This window comes from Salmo salar, chromosome 14, assembly GCF_965601325.2.
Source record: "Salmo salar chromosome 14, fSalSal1, whole genome shotgun sequence".
Lineage (NCBI taxonomy): Eukaryota > Metazoa > Chordata > Actinopteri > Salmoniformes > Salmonidae > Salmo > Salmo salar.
Window position 1 is genome coordinate 69,591,410 of NC_138304.1, and position 17,498 is coordinate 69,608,907.

The 17,498-nt window shown below is 44.0% G+C and overlaps 3 protein-coding genes across 3 annotated transcripts; all 3 read left to right on the forward strand.

The window, feature by feature from the left end:
• Window positions 1-289: 289 nt before the first annotated feature.
• Window positions 290-4,067, forward strand: LOC100136485 (elongation factor 1-alpha, oocyte form). Its single transcript, XM_014141923.3, has 8 exons — window positions 290-521; window positions 1,309-1,469; window positions 2,014-2,193; window positions 2,317-2,613; window positions 2,715-2,865; window positions 2,970-3,226; window positions 3,324-3,558; window positions 3,654-4,067. The coding sequence occupies exons 2-8, from the start codon at window positions 1,326-1,328 to the stop codon at window positions 3,773-3,775; spliced, it is 1,386 nt and encodes a 461-aa protein (XP_013997398.3). The 5' UTR covers window positions 290-521; window positions 1,309-1,325; the 3' UTR covers window positions 3,776-4,067.
• A 308-nt stretch (window positions 4,068-4,375) lies between these two features.
• ef1a (elongation factor 1-alpha) lies at window positions 4,376-8,104 on the forward strand. The gene is given in 8 exon segments (NM_001141909.1): window positions 4,376-4,403; window positions 4,977-5,126; window positions 5,710-5,889; window positions 6,000-6,296; window positions 6,458-6,608; window positions 6,709-6,965; window positions 7,197-7,431; window positions 7,768-8,104. Coding segments are annotated over 7 exon segments (1,389 nt in total). The 5' UTR covers window positions 4,376-4,403; window positions 4,977-4,982; the 3' UTR covers window positions 7,893-8,104.
• A 266-nt stretch (window positions 8,105-8,370) lies between these two features.
• Window positions 8,371-15,827, forward strand: LOC106570029 (cyclic GMP-AMP synthase-like). Its single transcript, XM_014141921.3, has 7 exons — window positions 8,371-8,948; window positions 9,354-9,661; window positions 9,955-10,187; window positions 13,618-13,846; window positions 14,094-14,378; window positions 14,525-14,624; window positions 14,756-15,827. The coding sequence occupies exons 2-7, from the start codon at window positions 9,361-9,363 to the stop codon at window positions 15,291-15,293; spliced, it is 1,686 nt and encodes a 561-aa protein (XP_013997396.3). The 5' UTR covers window positions 8,371-8,948; window positions 9,354-9,360; the 3' UTR covers window positions 15,294-15,827.
• The last annotated feature ends 1,671 nt before the right edge of the window (window positions 15,828-17,498 follow it).

The window sequence follows — 17,498 nt, forward strand, 5'->3', positions numbered from 1 at the left end:
AATATCATTTCATTTCCAGAAAGCAGGTTTTAATAATCTCACTCAGGGTTATGAGACAACGGGGATTGGTTTGTTGAGATATCTAACCACACTCAACATACAGTGGGGTAATCTACTGTCAGATTTTTGTTAAACTCTTGTCAATTGAGTTATTGAATGAGTGTCTGGTCATTTTTTTCTCGTGCCAATAAAGAGTGTACTTGACCACATGTGGTTATTTAATCAATTTATCAATTACCTAGCTATATTGTTTTTAAACATTTTGATTGAATCAGAAAGGATTTCGTTCAAAATTGGAAAATGTTTCAAACATCATGACGTTTCACGACGGACGGGCATAGTTTTTCGCTGAATTGTGTGTGATTTGAGGGTTCGAGTAGGGAGGGGGAAGGGAAGCGGGGACGCAACCCAGTCTAGCCACCTCCCAGTGTATAAAAACTCAAACTCAACCAGCATTCTTTCTCTTTTTGTTACCTGGGTAGGGGCATCAGCAGTGGTCGAGTGAGCGCACAGTAACACCGGTAAGCGCGTTTATCCTATTTAGCCTCTAGCGGTTTCAAAAACAGGCCTAACATGTTAGCACGTTTGTTTTTGTAACTTGTTAGACACATTGCGAAAACGTAAGCTATTTCCGATAGTATTTAATGGTGTGGACAATGTTTCAATTAAAGTGAATTGGATGGTGTTGGGATGCTTTAACGTTCATTTTTAAGTTGGCTTATAAAATGGCGATGTGGTTTTAGTGAACTTCCAAGTTATATTTTGCCGGGAGAAAAAACGTTTTTCAACTGGGGGAGGGGGAACTGGGGGGGGGGACAAAGGATACTAAAGCGGTGGCCTGTGAGGATGAGTAGGTAGTTAAATGGAATATCTTCCATGATCTGAACAACTGCACGAAAACCCAGGCGACTTTTGTCTAGTAAGGATAAATTCCTTCTGGATATTTGGAGTTCTTTCTGTAACTCTATACGATGTGGCCTGGAAGTAACACGTGTCGCTTTTGGCCCATGGCCGACTGAGGCCTAACAGTACGTGATCGTAGCTCGCTCACACACCCTTTGTCGGATGAGTTTAACGACTGAGTAGTTAGCTGTCAGTTGACTTTTTTTTTTCTCTCGATATAATTTTAATGGGATGTTGACTTTCTTTTTTAGAATTTTTTTTGTTCATGGCCCATCGACAAATGATCGAATGCATAGTCTGAGTGACCCGGCGTTTTAATGCTGCACCCTTGTTCCCCAAGCAAATTATGTTACACTAACGTCAATGTTGCCTAGTTAAGTGGTATATCTGCTCATTTTATTTCAGAAACGAATTAAGCAACCATGGGAAAGGAAAAGATCCACATTAACATCGTGGTCATTGGCCATGTCGACTCCGGCAAGTCAACCACCACAGGCCATCTGATCTACAAGTGCGGAGGCATTGACAAGAGAACCATTGAAAAGTTCGAGAAGGAAGCAGCTGAGGTAAGCGGGGTTTTTTCTGTTTGTTGAAGCTTTCTGTTCTGGTTACGTTACTTTGGATCAAAGATGGCGGCGGCAGTATTTAAAAAAAAAAATAAACTGGTGAAGCCGGCAGGGTGTGGGTAACGGGTGCGCGCATGTGGGATGGTGCTTGCGCAGTCCTAGCGTCCGGGTAATGACGATGCACTTTGTGTAATGGCGGCTGAGTACTTTATAGCGCTCATGGCTAGGAGGGATACAGTTTACATATTTACATCTCAAATATATATATTTTTAACTTAAACCTTTTCCTGACCTTGACATACTTATTAACCTGCTACAGACAAAAGCTATCCCGTCTAGTCAACATTAATATAATTAGTTCTCTACACTTAAGTTGTTGCATACATCAGAATCTGTTAAATTCTGTTAATGATTTGGGCCTTGTTTCCCAAATCCAATTTAGGCATAACCCTAAATGAGCTACTTGCTCACTATATTTTTGCTGTGTAGCATAGTTCACTGGTAAAATGAATTATTGAACAATGTGCCTTTCCTCTAATTTTAGATGGGCAAGGGCTCTTTCAAGTATGCCTGGGTGCTGGACAAGCTGAAAGCTGAGAGGGAGCGTGGTATCACCATCGACATTTCCCTGTGGAAGTTTGAGACCGGCAGGTACTACGTCACAATCATTGATGCCCCTGGACACAGAGATTTCATCAAGAACATGATCACTGGTACCTCTCAGGTAATTGGGCCCCCAGTGCAATCAGAATATACTGTAAACCTGACAAATTAAGGTGATAAATGAACAAGTGTGTTGGGCTGACATGACTTTTCCCCTCCGATATCTTTGATTTCATCTTCTCAGGCTGATTGCGCTGTGCTGATTGTTGCTGGTGGTGTGGGTGAGTTTGAGGCTGGTATCTCCAAGAACGGCCAGACCCGTGAGCACGCTCTCCTCGCCTACACTCTGGGAGTGAAGCAGCTCATTGTTGGAGTCAACAAGATGGACTCTACTGAGCCCCCCTACAGCCAGAAGCGGTTTGAGGAGATCCAGAAGGAGGTCACCACCTACATCAAGAAGATTGGCTACAACCCTGCCACCGTTGCCTTTGTGCCCATCTCTGGATGGCATGGGGACAACATGCTGGAAGCCAGCGCCAATGTGAGTAGCCTATGCTCAGTGCATTCTACTACATTGAAAGTCTCACCCTGTCACTTGCATATGTCATGCTTTGTACATAAACAGAAATTATCCTATTCTAGATGGGCTGGTTCAAGGGATGGAAGGTCGAACGTAAGGATGGTAACGCCAACGGTGTGACTCTGCTGGAGGCCCTGGACTCAATCCTGCCCCCCTCCCGCCCCACAGATAAGCCCCTTCGTCTGCCCCTCCAGGATGTCTACAAAATCGGCGGTAAGAACCAGTCCTAGACTTCATGTTTGTATACGGACTGTGTACTTGCAAAGGCTTGCTTCTGCTCTTGATCGTTAATCTATTCTCCCCTGGTTTCCCATCAGGTATTGGAACAGTACCTGTGGGCCGTGTGGAGACTGGCACCCTGAAGGCAGGTATGATCGTCACCTTCGCCCCCGCTAACGTCACCACTGAGGTGAAGTCTGTGGAGATGCACCACGAGACCCTGGAATCGGCTATGCCTGGTGACAATGTCGGCTTCAACGTCAAGAACGTGTCCGTCAAGGATATCCGTCGTGGCAACGTGGCTGGAGACAGCAAAAACGACCCCCCAATGGAGGCCGGCACCTTCACCGCTCAGGTAGGCATGCTGTTTAAAATTGTTGGGTGGGTGAGCTGTCTTCCCATGACAATTTAATTGTTTTCATGCTCTAATCGACCATGTTTTGTTTTTACAGGTCATCATCCTGAACCACCCTGGCCAGATCTCCCAGGGCTATGCCCCTGTACTGGATTGCCACACTGCTCACATCGCCTGCAAGTTCAGCGAGCTCAAGGAGAAGATCGACCGTCGTTCCGGCAAGAAACTTGAGGATGCCCCCAAGTTCCTGAAGTCTGGAGACGCTGCCATCGTTGACATGATCCCCGGCAAGCCCATGTGTGTGGAGAGCTTCCAGGAATACCCTCCTCTTGGTAAGTAATCCACAAGCCCTCTTACCAAAGACGTTCCATTTTTAAGTATCTTCTATGCTTGGAAAAGGCCTCGTTCCTAATTCTCTTTCCCTCAGGTCGTTTCGCTGTGCGTGACATGAGGCAGACTGTTGCTGTTGGTGTCATCAAGGCCGTCGACAAGAAGGCTGCCTCCAGCGGCAAGGTCACCAAATCTGCCGTTAAGGCTGGTAAAAAGTGAATTCTCCTCCCACAGGACGTCCCTCGGGTGGTGGGGTCTGCAGCCCTACATCCTGCGGAGTCTCAAAACCTGAGCTCTATACTTAAGGACTGGTTAATGCTGATTAAAACCCATCGTAAAAGTTTTCGCAGGAAAAGAACCCAACGCAGATACACTTTGTCATATGACTGACAGTGCCTCTTTCAGTTACATTTGAGTAAATGGTTTAGAACTGCACCTGTTTGATGCCACAATTAAATTGGAAGAAAGCTGCTGGTAACTAATAAAGGTCTTTAAATGTCTTGACCAAAAAGTTTGCTCTGTCGTTTTCCTTAATCCTTGTTCTTGTTGTAGAGTGGGAGCTGTGCCATAGGATAGAACAAGTGCAGCACTGTATCTAACTTGGTCTTTGCAGCTGTTTTGACACAAGCTATCCCTGACTGCTGCACGGCTGTGCCCAGTGATGGTTTTTGCCAGCCAATCACCTAGGTGGGCTTACACTGGCATAACCAATGGCACTTTAATTCTCGTGACACCAGGGCTGTAGCTCCCGCCTCCCACTACACCGGTATAAAAAGAGATGTGGGCTCATATTCTGTCCTTTTTCTCCGGTCTAAAGCAGGAATACCCGTTATCTGTATTGTTTCAGGTTAGTGAAGAAAATGCTTATTTCAGGATGTAATTGTTACGTAGCTTAACTAAATGCCTCAATACTACTACACAAAAATTGCGGCATGGTTATGAAAGTGTTGTGGCAGCCTCATCTGTTGGGGGGGGGGGGGGGCGCATAATTTTTAGGACCGGTTTGATTTTTACAAGATGACTAAGTGATTTATAAAAATTGGTCAGTCTCATTGCAGACCACTAAGTTTAGTGGGTAATTGAAATTCGTTCATGGAAATGAAGTTTAACTGCATTGCTGTAATATTGCCTAGCTAGAATTTGAGTAGTCGGCTGTGCACGACGGCCGTAGAGCGGGGGTCGTTGATTTGCCTCAACATGGCCGGCTTGCTAGTCTTATGACTGAACATGGAGGGCGGTGGGAGGGGAATGATTTGTGGATAGCACATGGTGCATGAGTCAGTGGCACCTATCGGCAATCTGTCGAATTCATCAATTGATTACACCATTAATTTCTACTCCTGCAGCCATGTCGGCCATGTGTGTATTTTGTGTAAATAAAATTGTACATCGGTAGTTATGTCAGTTTCCTTTTCATCAGTAAATCATGGGAAAGGAAAAGATCCACATTAACATCGTGGTCATTGGCCATGTCGACTCCGGAAAGTCAACCACCACAGGTCATCTGATCTACAAATGCGGAGGCATTGACAAGAGAACCATTGAGAAGTTCGAGAAGGAGGCTGCTGAGGTATGTTTGGGAGCCCTGACATTTTCTAGGGATTCTGAGTTAGCTAATGCTGCTATCAATTGCGATGTTCCATAACGGGTGTGGCTAGAACAGAAAATCCTTCAACTGATTGCCTTGACACGAGCGCCGTCTACTGTACCACATGTATTGTTAGGGCCATTGTGCACTAAAGGCAAATGGAATATATTGATATTTAACTGATTAAAATCTTAAATCTATTTTTGTCAGTGCATTATGAGTATTGGGGAACACACACACATGAATGTTGGCAAATGGGATTGAGTGATCAGTTTGACTTTAGTCAAGACAAATATGGATTTTGGTAATGGGACTGATTTATTGCTCAGCTAGCAGAAGTTTATCTGATAAGGCAGTCATTTTTGGAGTAATTTTGTTGGTGGGATTGATTGTCAACTTGCAATTCATGAGTAATACTGTTGTAAATGGATTAAATTATTGTGATTGCATTTCATTAACTGACAAACTAGTACAAAATTCTATACTTTTGTAGTAGATGTAATTGGATCGATTTAGTCAACAAAAGAACTGTAGACAAAAGCAAACTTTTTTTCTGGTTGTGTAGATGGGCAAGGGCTCTTTCAAGTATGCCTGGGTGCTGGACAAGCTGAAGGCTGAGAGGGAGCGTGGTATCACCATCGACATTTCCCTGTGGAAGTTCGAGACCGCCAAGTACTACGTCACCATCATTGATGCCCCTGGACACAGAGACTTTATCAAGAACATGATCACTGGTACCTCTCAGGTAAAGACAAGCTTTAATGTCCAATCTGTTTCCTAACTGAAAGGATCTATCACTAGGTGCATTTTACCACAAGGTTTGGAGTGTCAATATCTATGACTTCATCTTCTCAGGCTGATTGCGCTGTGCTGATTGTTGCTGGTGGTGTGGGTGAGTTTGAGGCTGGTATCTCTAAGAACGGCCAGACCCGTGAGCACGCTCTCCTCGCCTACACTCTGGGAGTGAAGCAGCTCATTGTTGGAGTCAACAAGATGGACTCTACTGAGCCCCCCTACAGCCAGAAGCGGTTTGAGGAGATCCAGAAGGAGGTCAGCACCTACATCAAGAAGATTGGCTACAACCCTGCCACCGTCGCCTTTGTGCCCATCTCTGGATGGCATGGGGACAACATGCTGGAGGCTAGCCCCAATGTGAGTAGCTCATCTACACACGGTACACTAAACCACAGCAATGTAGGTCTAGGTGGTTATATGCATAAATGATTAGGGCTGGAACTTTATAGAAGGATAAACTCTGACAGGTAAGCAAGTCTGTGTAATTTTGATCTTGTTTCTTCTGTTGCCCATTGCAGATGGGCTGGTTCAAGGGATGGAAAGTCGAGCGTAAGGAGGGTGGGGCTAGCGGTGTGACCCTTCTGGAGGCTCTGGACTCTATCCTGGCCCCCTCCCGCCCCACTGACAAGCCCCTCCGTCTGCCCCTGCAGGACGTCTACAAAATCGGCGGTAAGAACCAGTCATAGATCAATATGTTTGAATGTACTGGTTATTTTCTTTAGACATGAATGGGTATGTGTCTTGTGGTTAAATACTTGTTTCCCATCAGGTATTGGAACAGTACCCGTGGGCCGTGTGGAGACTGGTACCCTGAAGGCCGGTATGATCGTCACCTTCGCCCCCGCTAATGTTACCACTGAGGTGAAGTCTGTGGAGATGCACCACGAGACCCTGGAAGCAGCTCTCCCCGGTGACAATGTCGGCTTTAATGTCAAGAACGTATCTGTCAAGGATATCCGTCGTGGCAACGTGGCTGGAGACAGCAAGAATGACCCCCCAATGGAGGCCGGCAACTTCACAGCTCAGGTGAGAGATGGAACTGATTTTGAATGTAGTTTTTGGAAAGATAATACAAAATACTAATATTCTAAGTCTACTTTACTACATGTCTTGTTTCTGGCCATAAATTAGAACTTTCATAAAAACATATTTTTTTTAAGTGCACTTTCTGAATTCAGTTTTGCCACGTCCCAAACCCCTTTCACTGTAGTTCTAGAGTCCAGCCCATCCTTACCCAAACTTTACCCCAATCTTCAGGTCATCATCCTGAACCACCCTGGCCAGATCTCCCAGGGCTATGCCCCCGTGCTGGATTGCCACACCGCTCACATCGCCTGCAAGTTCAGCGAGCTCAAGGAGAAGATCGACCGTCGTTCCGGGAAGAAGCTTGAGGACAACCCCAAAGCCCTGAAGTCTGGAGACGCCGCCATCATTGTCATGGTGCCAGGAAAGCCCATGTGTGTGGAGAGCTTCGCCGCCTACCCTCCCCTTGGTGAGTCACACACGAATGCCTAATGATGACGATTATGGGTTTTATTTATACAGTGCTATTGAAAAATGGAATGTTACGTGTTGGTTCCCATCACTGTATAGGACCCATCTGAGTATTGCAGCCTTTTGGTGTTGAAAGAATTCTCCACACATTTACTGTTGCATTGCTTGTAAGATGGTGATGAGATCTTACTAGTCCCAACCTTACAATGTCACTTACAAAAACAGTGAAGTAGGAACTTCAATGACTTCTGGAATATGCTGACACTCCATTTAGCAAAACCACACAAAAAATTGTTCAGACCCGGCCAGTAACCATTTCTCTTCGCTGTTGCAGGCCGTTTTGCCGTGCGTGACATGAGACAGACCGTTGCCGTTGGTGTCATCAAGGCCGTCGACAAGAAGGCTGCCAGCACTGGCAAGGTGACCAAGTCTGCCATTAAGGCCACAAAAGCCAAATGAATTCCTGCTCCAGACATCCAGCAACAACAAGGCGTGTCACCGGCATCCCATCCTGCAGTGTCTCAGAACCTGAGCTCTCTACTCAAGGACTGGCTAATGCTAATAAAAACCCATCGCAAAAGTTTTCGCAGGAAAGGAAAGCAAATGTTCGAAGAATTAATGCTTTAGGGAAAATTATGATAAAACCAAAAATAAAAAAACATGAACATTAACTGCCAAAACGCTGCTGTTTCTTGTTTCTCATAAGCCAAACGCTGAATCAGTTACTGTTGGATACATACTGGTATCTATCATGAAATTATATGTTGTGTTAGAATATGAAAATAAAGTCTGATTTCTGTTGCTGTGAAACATCGAGCTAGTTGTCAGATTTTGGATTGATTTGCTGAAAACGTTCCATTGGTTTACAATATTGACTAAAACAGAAAATAATACCTATCCATTTCTTTGGGGAATATTCAATAGATATGATTCACTGCCTCGGTTTTTCTCCTTAGAGTTACTTCAGAAATGTTAAGTGCTGTTGCTAAACATGTCAATACTGTAGATGCATACTTTCAGAAAAGTGTTTGCCCTGTAGGAAATTGTACACCAGTAAATATCGGCTACTGTTAAGTTATGGGGTTGTGACAGAAAGATAAACTAATTGCCAGTGGGTTTTTTTCTCTTAATATTAAAGCTTTCGCACAAAACGGCAAGCTTTCGCGAACCTAGTAGAGCATAACATTTTTATGACGGTACCTATACAATCCTCTGGTGAAAACCTCTTTCTTACAGTTTCATGTTCAGTATCAACCCATCACCTGGAATGCATTTGTGCGACCCGTAATCCACTGCTAAAAAGACAAAGGCGGGGCAATGCTCTTTCATCTTTGTTTCATATGTGACATCATACTTGGGAAAAAGAAAGCGAAAATGGGAATAGTGGCAGGAAACGGGGATGTGCTTTCACAGAGAGAAGCAACACAGTAAGTGAGCTGACACGGAGAAGAGCAATAGCGACGTCTGTCTGTCACCCTACCAAGCTGATATTTGTGACAAAGACGACAATAGCAGGTAAATCTTCACAACCCTTGTAACATTTCACAATGGTTGAATGATTCTTTAACAATCAGTCTGGGATTATGAATAAAATGTCTTGAGTAACATGTAGCCTGGGTTGGGGTCATTGTGGTTCAGGTAAGGTCTTGGAAACAACAATTATGTTAATTCTTCATGGCAGGACCTCAGCATTACTTTCATTGTACTAAAATTACATATAATTTAGTAATTTATTCTGATCTCTGTGGTGCTATGTTTATAAGCACCCACTAAAGGTTGAGTGAGGTAGTTTTTATTATTGAGCAGTCCTATCCCATATACATTCAACCTAGAAGGAAGAGGATATTCAAATTATATTTACGTCATACTTGCAGATATAGTTTCTCTGAATTGATTTGTGTTTGTGTGCGTTGATCAAAGTAGAAAGATGAACAGAAGCACACCTCAGAGGAGATTATCCTCCAGGAGACAGAGCTCAGTTCCATCCACACCCTCTGGAGAGCACCAGACAACTCCATCACGGGCCCTCAGAAGGACCCCATCCACCCCCATTGACCTCCAACCTAGCCTGGGCAGAGAGGCAGAGGAGGGTGGGTTTCTGGATGGAGATGGAGGTAGCCCTATAGAGGACTCTCAGACTGGGGCATTGCTGGGTCAGGATGATGGAAATGCCAGTATCCCAGCCACACCCACCTCACACCTCCCTAGGCAGAGACCACACCTGGCAGGTAATAGCATGGTAGACCTGCTCGCTTCAATGCTATTGTTGATTGTTCTCATCTGATGTGTGTATCAGTGTATGTCAAAGATGCTAAGACAATCAGTAACATGTTATATTCATAAATCTAGCCAGAATTGATATTCTGAGTTGAGTGAGTTTTTGCCTCTGAGACAGAAATATGTTTTGTAGATGAAGTTCATGTGTGCATAATCCTGTAAAACAGGGTGAAAATTACACCATTCATGCTTCAATACTATGCTCATCTGAGACAGTCCAGCCAATACATCAATCTGCCCACAGCCGAGAAACCCAAACCAGGGGACGAGCTGGCCCCTATCTCCCCAGAGCTGGCCCGCTGGATCAGGCTTCGGGCCCAGGACCTCAAGCTCCGCCAGAGTGACCGCCAGTGGGCCGTGGACCTGGTCAACCATCTCCGGGAAAGCCTGCTGGTCTTCCTCAAGAGCAGTGACGAGCAGCCCTACTTCCAGTCAGCCTCTGTGCTGAGCAGTGGTTCATACTACGAGATGGTCAAGGTAACTCACAAAATGAGACAGGATATGTATCTGGCTGTCGGCTCATTTAAAACACATGAACACAAGAGAACAAATTATCCACATTTCCACTTAAGGTGTGTTTTAAAAAACATGGATTAACCTTGAGTGACTGATTAGGCAGTATCGATGAGCCAATACTGCAATATGGCTGTCTGTCCTGCATTACCGGTAAATCTCTTACCCCCTCACCAATGCCCCACCTTAACACTGATAGGAATGTTTACTGTCCGTCAACAAATTCTTTCCACAAACATATACAGCAACAAAAAAAAACTCACCCCCCAAACATATTCAGTTGAAGTAAGAAGTTTACATACACCTTAGCCAAATACATTTAAACTCAGTTTTTCTGAATTCCTGACATTTAATCCTAGGAAAAATTCCAGTGTTAGGTCAATTAGGATCACCACTTTATTTTAAGAATGTGAAATGTCAGAGTAATAGTAGAGAGAATGATTTATTTCAGCTTTTATTTCTTTCATCACATTCCCAGTGGGTATTTGGTAGCATTGCCTTTAAATTGTTTAACTTGGGTCAAACGTTTTGGGTAGCCTTCCACAAGCTTCCCACAATAAGTTGGGTGAATTTTGGCCCATTCCTCCTGGCAGAGCTGGTGTAACGGAGTCAGGTTTGTAGGCCTCCTTGCTCGGACATGCTTTTTCAGTTCTGCCCACACATTTTCTATAGGATTGAGGTCAGGGCTTGTGATGGCCACTCCAATACCTTGAATTTGTTGTCCTTAAGCCATTTTGCCACAACTTTGGAAGTATGCTTGGGGTCATTGTTCATTTGGAAGACCCATTTTAGACCAAGCTTTAACTTCCTGACTGATGTCTTGAGATGTTGCTTCAATATATCCACATAATTTTCCTACCTCATGATGCCATCTATTTTGTGAAGTGCACCAGTCCCTCCTGCAGCAAAGCATCCCCACAACATGATGCTGCCTGCCACCCCTGTGCTTCACGGTTGGGATGGTGTTATTCGGCTTGCAAGCCTCCCCCTTTTTCCTCCAAACATAACGATGGTCATTATGGCCAAACAGTTCTATTTTTGTTTCATCAGACCAGAGGACATTTCTCCAAAAAGTACGATATTTGTCCCCATATGCAGTTGCAAACCGTAGTCTGGCTTTTTAATGTTTTTTTTATGTCAGTTTTGGAGCAGTGGCTTCTTCCTTGCTGAGCGGCCTTTCAGGTTATGTCGATATAGGACTCGTTTTACTGTGGCTATAAACTCAGCAAAATAAGAAACGTCCCTTTTTTTGGACCCAGTTTTTCAAAGATAGTTCGTAAAAATCCAAATAACTTCACAGATCTTCATTGTAAAGGGATTAAACACTGTTTCCCATCCTTGTTCAATGAACCATAAACAATTAATGAACATGCACCTGTGGAACAGCTTACAGACGGTAGGCAATTAAGGTCACAGTTATGAAAACTTAGAACACTAAAGACGCCTTTCTGCTGACTCTGAAAAACACAAAAAGAAAGATGCCCAGGGTCCCTGCTCATCTGCGTGAACGTGCTTTAGACATGCTGCAAGGAGGCATGAGGACTGCAGATGTGGCCAGGGAAATAAATTGCAATGTCCGTACTGTGAGAAGCCTAAGACAGAGCTACAGGTAGACAGGATGGACAGCTGATCGTCCTCGCAATGGCAGACCACGTGTAACAACACCTGCACAAGATCGGTACATCCGAACATCACACCTGCGGGACAGGTACAGGATGGCAGCAGCAACTGCCCGAGTTACACCAAGAACGCACAATCCCTCCATCAGGGCTCAGACTGTCCGCAATAGCCTGAGAGAGTCTGGACTGAGGGTTTGTAGGCCTGTTGTAAGGCAGGTCCTCACCAGACATCACTGGCAACAACGTTGCCTATGGGCACAAACCCACCGTCGATGGACCAGACAGGACTGGAGGGTCCGTCATGGTCTGGGGCAGTGTGTCACAGCATCATCGGACTGAGCCTGTTGTCATTGCAGACAATCTCAACGCTGTGCGTTACAGGGAAGATATCCTCCTGCCTCATGTGGTACCCTTCCTGCAGGCTCATCCTGAGATGACCCTCCAGCATGACAATGCCACCAGCCATACTGCTCGTTCTGTGCGTGATTTCCTGCAAGACAGGAATGTCAGTGTTCTGCCATGGCCAGCGAAGAGCCCGTATCTCAATCCCATTGAGCACGTCTGGGACCTATTGGATCGGAGGGTGATTGCTAGGGCTATTCCCCCCAGAAATGTCAGTACTTAGTACTGCAGTACTTAATGCAGCTGGTGGTCACACCAAATACTGACTGTTACTTTTGATTTTGACTCCCCCCTTTGTTCAGGGACACATTATTCCATTTCTGTTAGTCACATGTCTATGGAACTTATTCAGTTTATGTCTCAGTTGTTGAATCTTGTTATGCTCATACAAATATTTACACACGTTAAGTTTGCTGAAAATAAACGCAGTTGACAGTGAGAGGACGTTTCTTTTTTTGCTGAGTTTAGATACTTTTGTACCTGTTTCCTCCAGCATCTTCACAAGGTCCTTTGCTGTTGTTCTGGGATTGATTTGCACTTTTCGCACCAAAGTACGTTCATCTCTAGGAGACAGAACACGTCTCCTTCCTGAGCGGTATGACGGCTGTGGTCCCATGGTGTTTATACCTGCGTACTATTGTTTGTACAGATGAACGTGGTACCTTCAGGCGTTTGGAAATTGCTCCCAAGGATGAACCAGACTTGTGGAGGTCTACAATGTTTTTTCTGAGGTCTTGGCTGATTTCTTTTGATTTTCCCATGATCTCAAGCAAAGAGGCATTGAGTTTGAAGGTAGGCCTTGAAATACATCCACAGGTACACCTCCAATTGACTCAAATGATGTCAATTAGCCTATCAGAAGCTTCTAAAGCCAAGACATAATTTTCTGGAATTTTCCAAGCTGTTTAAAGGCACAGTCAACTTAGTGTATGTAAACTTCTGAGCCTCTGGAATTGTGATACAGTGAATTATAAGTAAAATAATCTGTCTGTAAACAATTTTTGGAAAAATTACTTGTGTCATGCACAAAGTAGATGTCCTAACCGACTTGCCAAAACTATAGTTTGTTAACAAGAAATTGGTGGAGTGGTTGAAAAACGAGTTTTAATGACTCCAATCTCAGTGTATGTAAACTTCTGACTTCAACTGTAGTATCACATACTGTACATAATAGGGAAATATGACATGCAAACATGGAGGTCCTTGTTCTTCTTGTGTTGAATGTTAAGTGTTGCTGTTTTTAAGTTCATCTGGGTCAGTCAAACCTGCCCTTTGCATTCAGTGAGTATACTTTACTTTTATTATAATCCTGTGAATGAAACTAAATTGTATATAAATAGTAAATAGTACTTATTGCCATTGTGTGCCAACAGATACTCAACCCAAATGAGTTTGACATGATGCTGAAGCTCCAGTCTCCTTCCCGCCTCAAAATGACTGAGCTGGACCAATACCACGGCCTCTTCTACGAAGTCGCCCTATCCCGACCAACCCGTTCCCACATACGGTCTTTCCTTTTGGACGATGGGCTCACCATCTCAGCCAGCAAGATCATAAGTGAAATGCACCGTCTGGTCCGCAAGTTCATCAGCACCTACAGAGGTGTGGTAACTGGTCTATATTCACCTGAGAGTATACGAATGCAGTCATACAAATGCTCACATACCCATACTGTATATCTTGTACAACTGGTTTGTCTGTAGATGCTATGTTGTTGAGGGGTCAATATGATTATTTGAGCTTTTGAGGTCAGTGGTCGTAGTCCACATCTCCAACCACCTGGGGCATTGTTTTGTCTAAATATGACATGACGTTGCCTGTATGCTTTTGTGTGTTCTTTGATCACCAGTGCCTGGAAATAGCTGGCATTGGGTTGTGAATAGGAAGCGTTCAAACTCACCAGCGGTGACCCTTTCCCTGTTGGAAGTGGATAATGAAAAACAGGAACTACTTTCTGTGGATGTGGTGCCCGCCCTGGAAGTGCCCTCCTCACAGGGCTGGCCTCTGGCTGCCCGCGCCGGCCCAGATGTGGACAACTGGCTGGGGAAGAAGACCCGGCGCTCTCTCACCCACCAAACTTGCTTCTTTGTGCCCAAGAAACCACCGGGACGAAACCTTAGTGAGGCAGCTAAAGGTGTGCGGAACATTGTTGTTTTGTGTCAGAGCCATTGGTGCATGACTCTGGATGTGTATAGTTTTTGTGACTGATACATGATTGATACACTGAATGTGAATGATATTTTCCCTTTGATTGAAAAGTTGCTGCTTTATCTCATGCAGAGAGTTGGAGGATTTCCTTTTCTCACATAGAAAAGGAACTGATCAAGACTCATGGGAACAAGAGGACCTGCTGTGAGAGCTCTGCCACCAAGTGTTGCCGGTCAGAATTCACTCGACTACACCGTTTACTATCACCTGTGACTCATTTAGCCCTAATACCGAACAAATAACTTTATGTGAAGTGATCGATATTATGAACAATGGCTCTCTTTCTCTCCTCCTCTCCTTTAGTAAGCAGTGCTTCAAGCTCCTTAAGTGCCTGATCGAGGGACTGAAGCAACGCTACCCTCAGGAGCTGGATGCTCTGTGCTCCTACCACGGGAAGACAGCCTTCCTACACACCCTCTCCATCAGGGCCCAGGACTCCCTCTGGACGCCTCGTCAGCTGCCTGCCTGCTTCATGTACCTCCTAAGGGCCCTGGAGGGCCACGCAAGCAGTGGTCTGCTCCCCCACTTCTTTGTCCCCACCTCCAACCTCTTCGCCCCACCAACCTTCCCGCGCAAAGCTTTGGTGTTTCTGATTGAGGCTCTGGAGGAGCAGAGGAGACAGGGGCTTCCCCTTTTAATGCCCCCGGCTCCTGCCCCACCACTGGCAGTACACTCCCACAGTGACTCCCAGCCCCAGCTTTCCCCTGTTGTACAGCAGACTCCTGTTATCCAGTATCCTGTCATCCTGCCACCCCAAGTTGTTGATATGAAATCCTTTGCGCAAATATTCAAAATTGTGGCTTTTGTTGTGGCTCTTATCTATGTTTTTTACCTCCTGTAGAGGTGTCTGTCCTGCCCATCGGTGGTAGGAAGGTGGCAGAGACAGTCTATCTACAGCAGATGGTGGTAAAACGACATGCAGCTGTAGAAAATGGTACGCCATTTTGAAACAGTATAACATAGGATAGGATTCCAGATTTGTATTTCTCTCTAAATCATGTCTTTGCTCTAGACAAACACAATGAAACATTTAGCCCAAAAGTTAAAGAAATTGTATTTGTATATACAGTGCATTCGGGAAGTATTCAGACCCCTTCCCTTTTTCCACATTTTGTTATGTTGCAGCCTTATTCTAAACTGTTCCTGAATAGTCTGAATACTTTCCGAATGCACTGACAATTATGCAAATTACCAAGAATATAGTAGCTACGCAATGTATTGTTAACTACTTCTGTTCACTACTCCAATGTACACTTACAGTAGTGCATACATTTTCATACGTTCTTCATACTTGTACTTCATGACAAACATTTAAATAAACATTATTATGTATCACTTGTCCTGCATGTATGATCTTATATTTTCTAATATGGTGTGTGTAAATTAAATCCTTGTTCCTTGCAGTCCTATAAGAGAGTTGTTGGTCTGTCGGTGATGAAATCTGTTTTACGGTAGGCCCTTCCAAAATCGGTAAAAAAATAAATATAAATAATGTATTGTGGGAAAGGTGATGGCAATTTCTGAAATCAAAACTAATGTAATGGCATAACTAAGATGGATGACTAACTGATGAACAGAGTACCACTGTATGTCATAATACACAAACAACCTAGTGGTTAAACAAGGAAATGGTTCCAATAATTTCCCCACCATTTATTTTCAGTGGCATGCATTCATGGATGCCAAGGGCAGCCAGGCAATTCTTTTACCAAGAAATATATATTTTTTAAATCTTTCATCTCTGTGTTTCATTATTTTCCTCCAATTCGCAAGAGGCTGAATGTATTTTACCAGAGAAAACATCAGAGCGAGCGAAACCGTGCCCCTCTGTATCTGTAGGCCACCTATCTGATACTGTCTAGTTAAAAAGAGTATGACATTGAATGCAAGGGAAACCAGAGAGCATTTGGCTTCCATTTATATCTTTTTTTTATAACATAATAGCCAATCAGCGTTGAGCTAAACTGAGTGAGCTCAACTGTATATGGTCCTGGCTCACCAAAACAAAGTGTCAAGGGAAACCAGTTTGGATTTGGCTTTACACCAATCACAAGCCAAACATCATTTACAGAAAAAACTTGTTGCATCTCCTTGTGTCGTTGTCCTCCGGTGGCTAGCTAGCTTGCTAAAATTGTCCCTTTCCTAAGTTAGCCATGGATGGAGATAGGGATATGGACTTCTGGTTTTACTTAATTATCCGTACTGGCAAATGATTATAACTGCGATTCTGATCTAACCATAAATTCATACGTTGTGCCCCTGGCCTGAGAGGATGGAAGTTCAATATGTAGCTAGATGTAGTAGGCTAAGAAACTAGCCTGTCGCGTTGTTGCCCATGAAAGGAAGCTAGGCTAGCGAGGAAGCATTTTAACCAGGTAGCCTAGGACAACAAAAACTAAAGTGTGATCTGCAGTGGCAATTTTAGCATGTAAATCTTGGTGGGGCAAAAATAAATAAACGCATGCCAGCAAAGCAATAACACAACACTAAACAATACATGAATTGCACTATAACGGTGACAAACAGTGCCCACAAACTGTTTAAATAAAGCTATCCCAACAGCAGAGCTTTCTTTTCAGCACCATGGAGTGAAACCTTACCACTATTACATCTGGCTATCAGCGGAGCCTTGTCTGGCAGCGAAACAGTTAATTCAGCCTCATTTACTGCCTTTTAAAAAAACAGAACTGATATGGCTGACTTGCTTAAAAATGTGGTTTCTACTGACAATTGAGATGTACAGACTATGGCATAAGGGGATGACGAGTAGATACGAGGAAATCTGTAATTTCAATTAAGACATTAATGAGCGAGCTAGGACGGACGTAGTCAATATAACTATTTGTTCAGCACTTTAGAAATGTACAGCAACAGAATTCAGAACATGGGCCGTTCTTACAGTATTCTCCCTGTACACCAAGTCAGAATCGTCAGATAAATAAAGAGGGCATATAGAGTGCATTCTGAAATTGTATTCAGACCCCTTCCCTTTTTTCACATTTTGTTACATTACAGCTTTCTTCTAAAATGTATTTTGTTTTTAATT

Coding starts and splice junctions, on each gene's coding strand:
- LOC100136485 (XM_014141923.3), top strand. CDS start 1,326: ATGGGAAAGGAAAAGATCCACATTAACATCGTGGTCATTGGCCATGTC. Junction 1,470..2,013: donor TCGAGAAGGAAGCAGCTGAG/GTAAGCGGGGTT, acceptor CTCTAATTTTAG/ATGGGCAAGGGCTCTTTCAA. Junction 2,866..2,969: donor GGATGTCTACAAAATCGGCG/GTAAGAACCAGT, acceptor GTTTCCCATCAG/GTATTGGAACAGTACCTGTG.
- LOC106570029 (XM_014141921.3), top strand. CDS start 9,361: ATGAACAGAAGCACACCTCAGAGGAGATTATCCTCCAGGAGACAGAGC. Junction 9,662..9,954: donor GCAGAGACCACACCTGGCAG/GTAATAGCATGG, acceptor ATCTGCCCACAG/CCGAGAAACCCAAACCAGGG. Junction 14,379..14,524: donor CCTTAGTGAGGCAGCTAAAG/GTGTGCGGAACA, acceptor TATCTCATGCAG/AGAGTTGGAGGATTTCCTTT.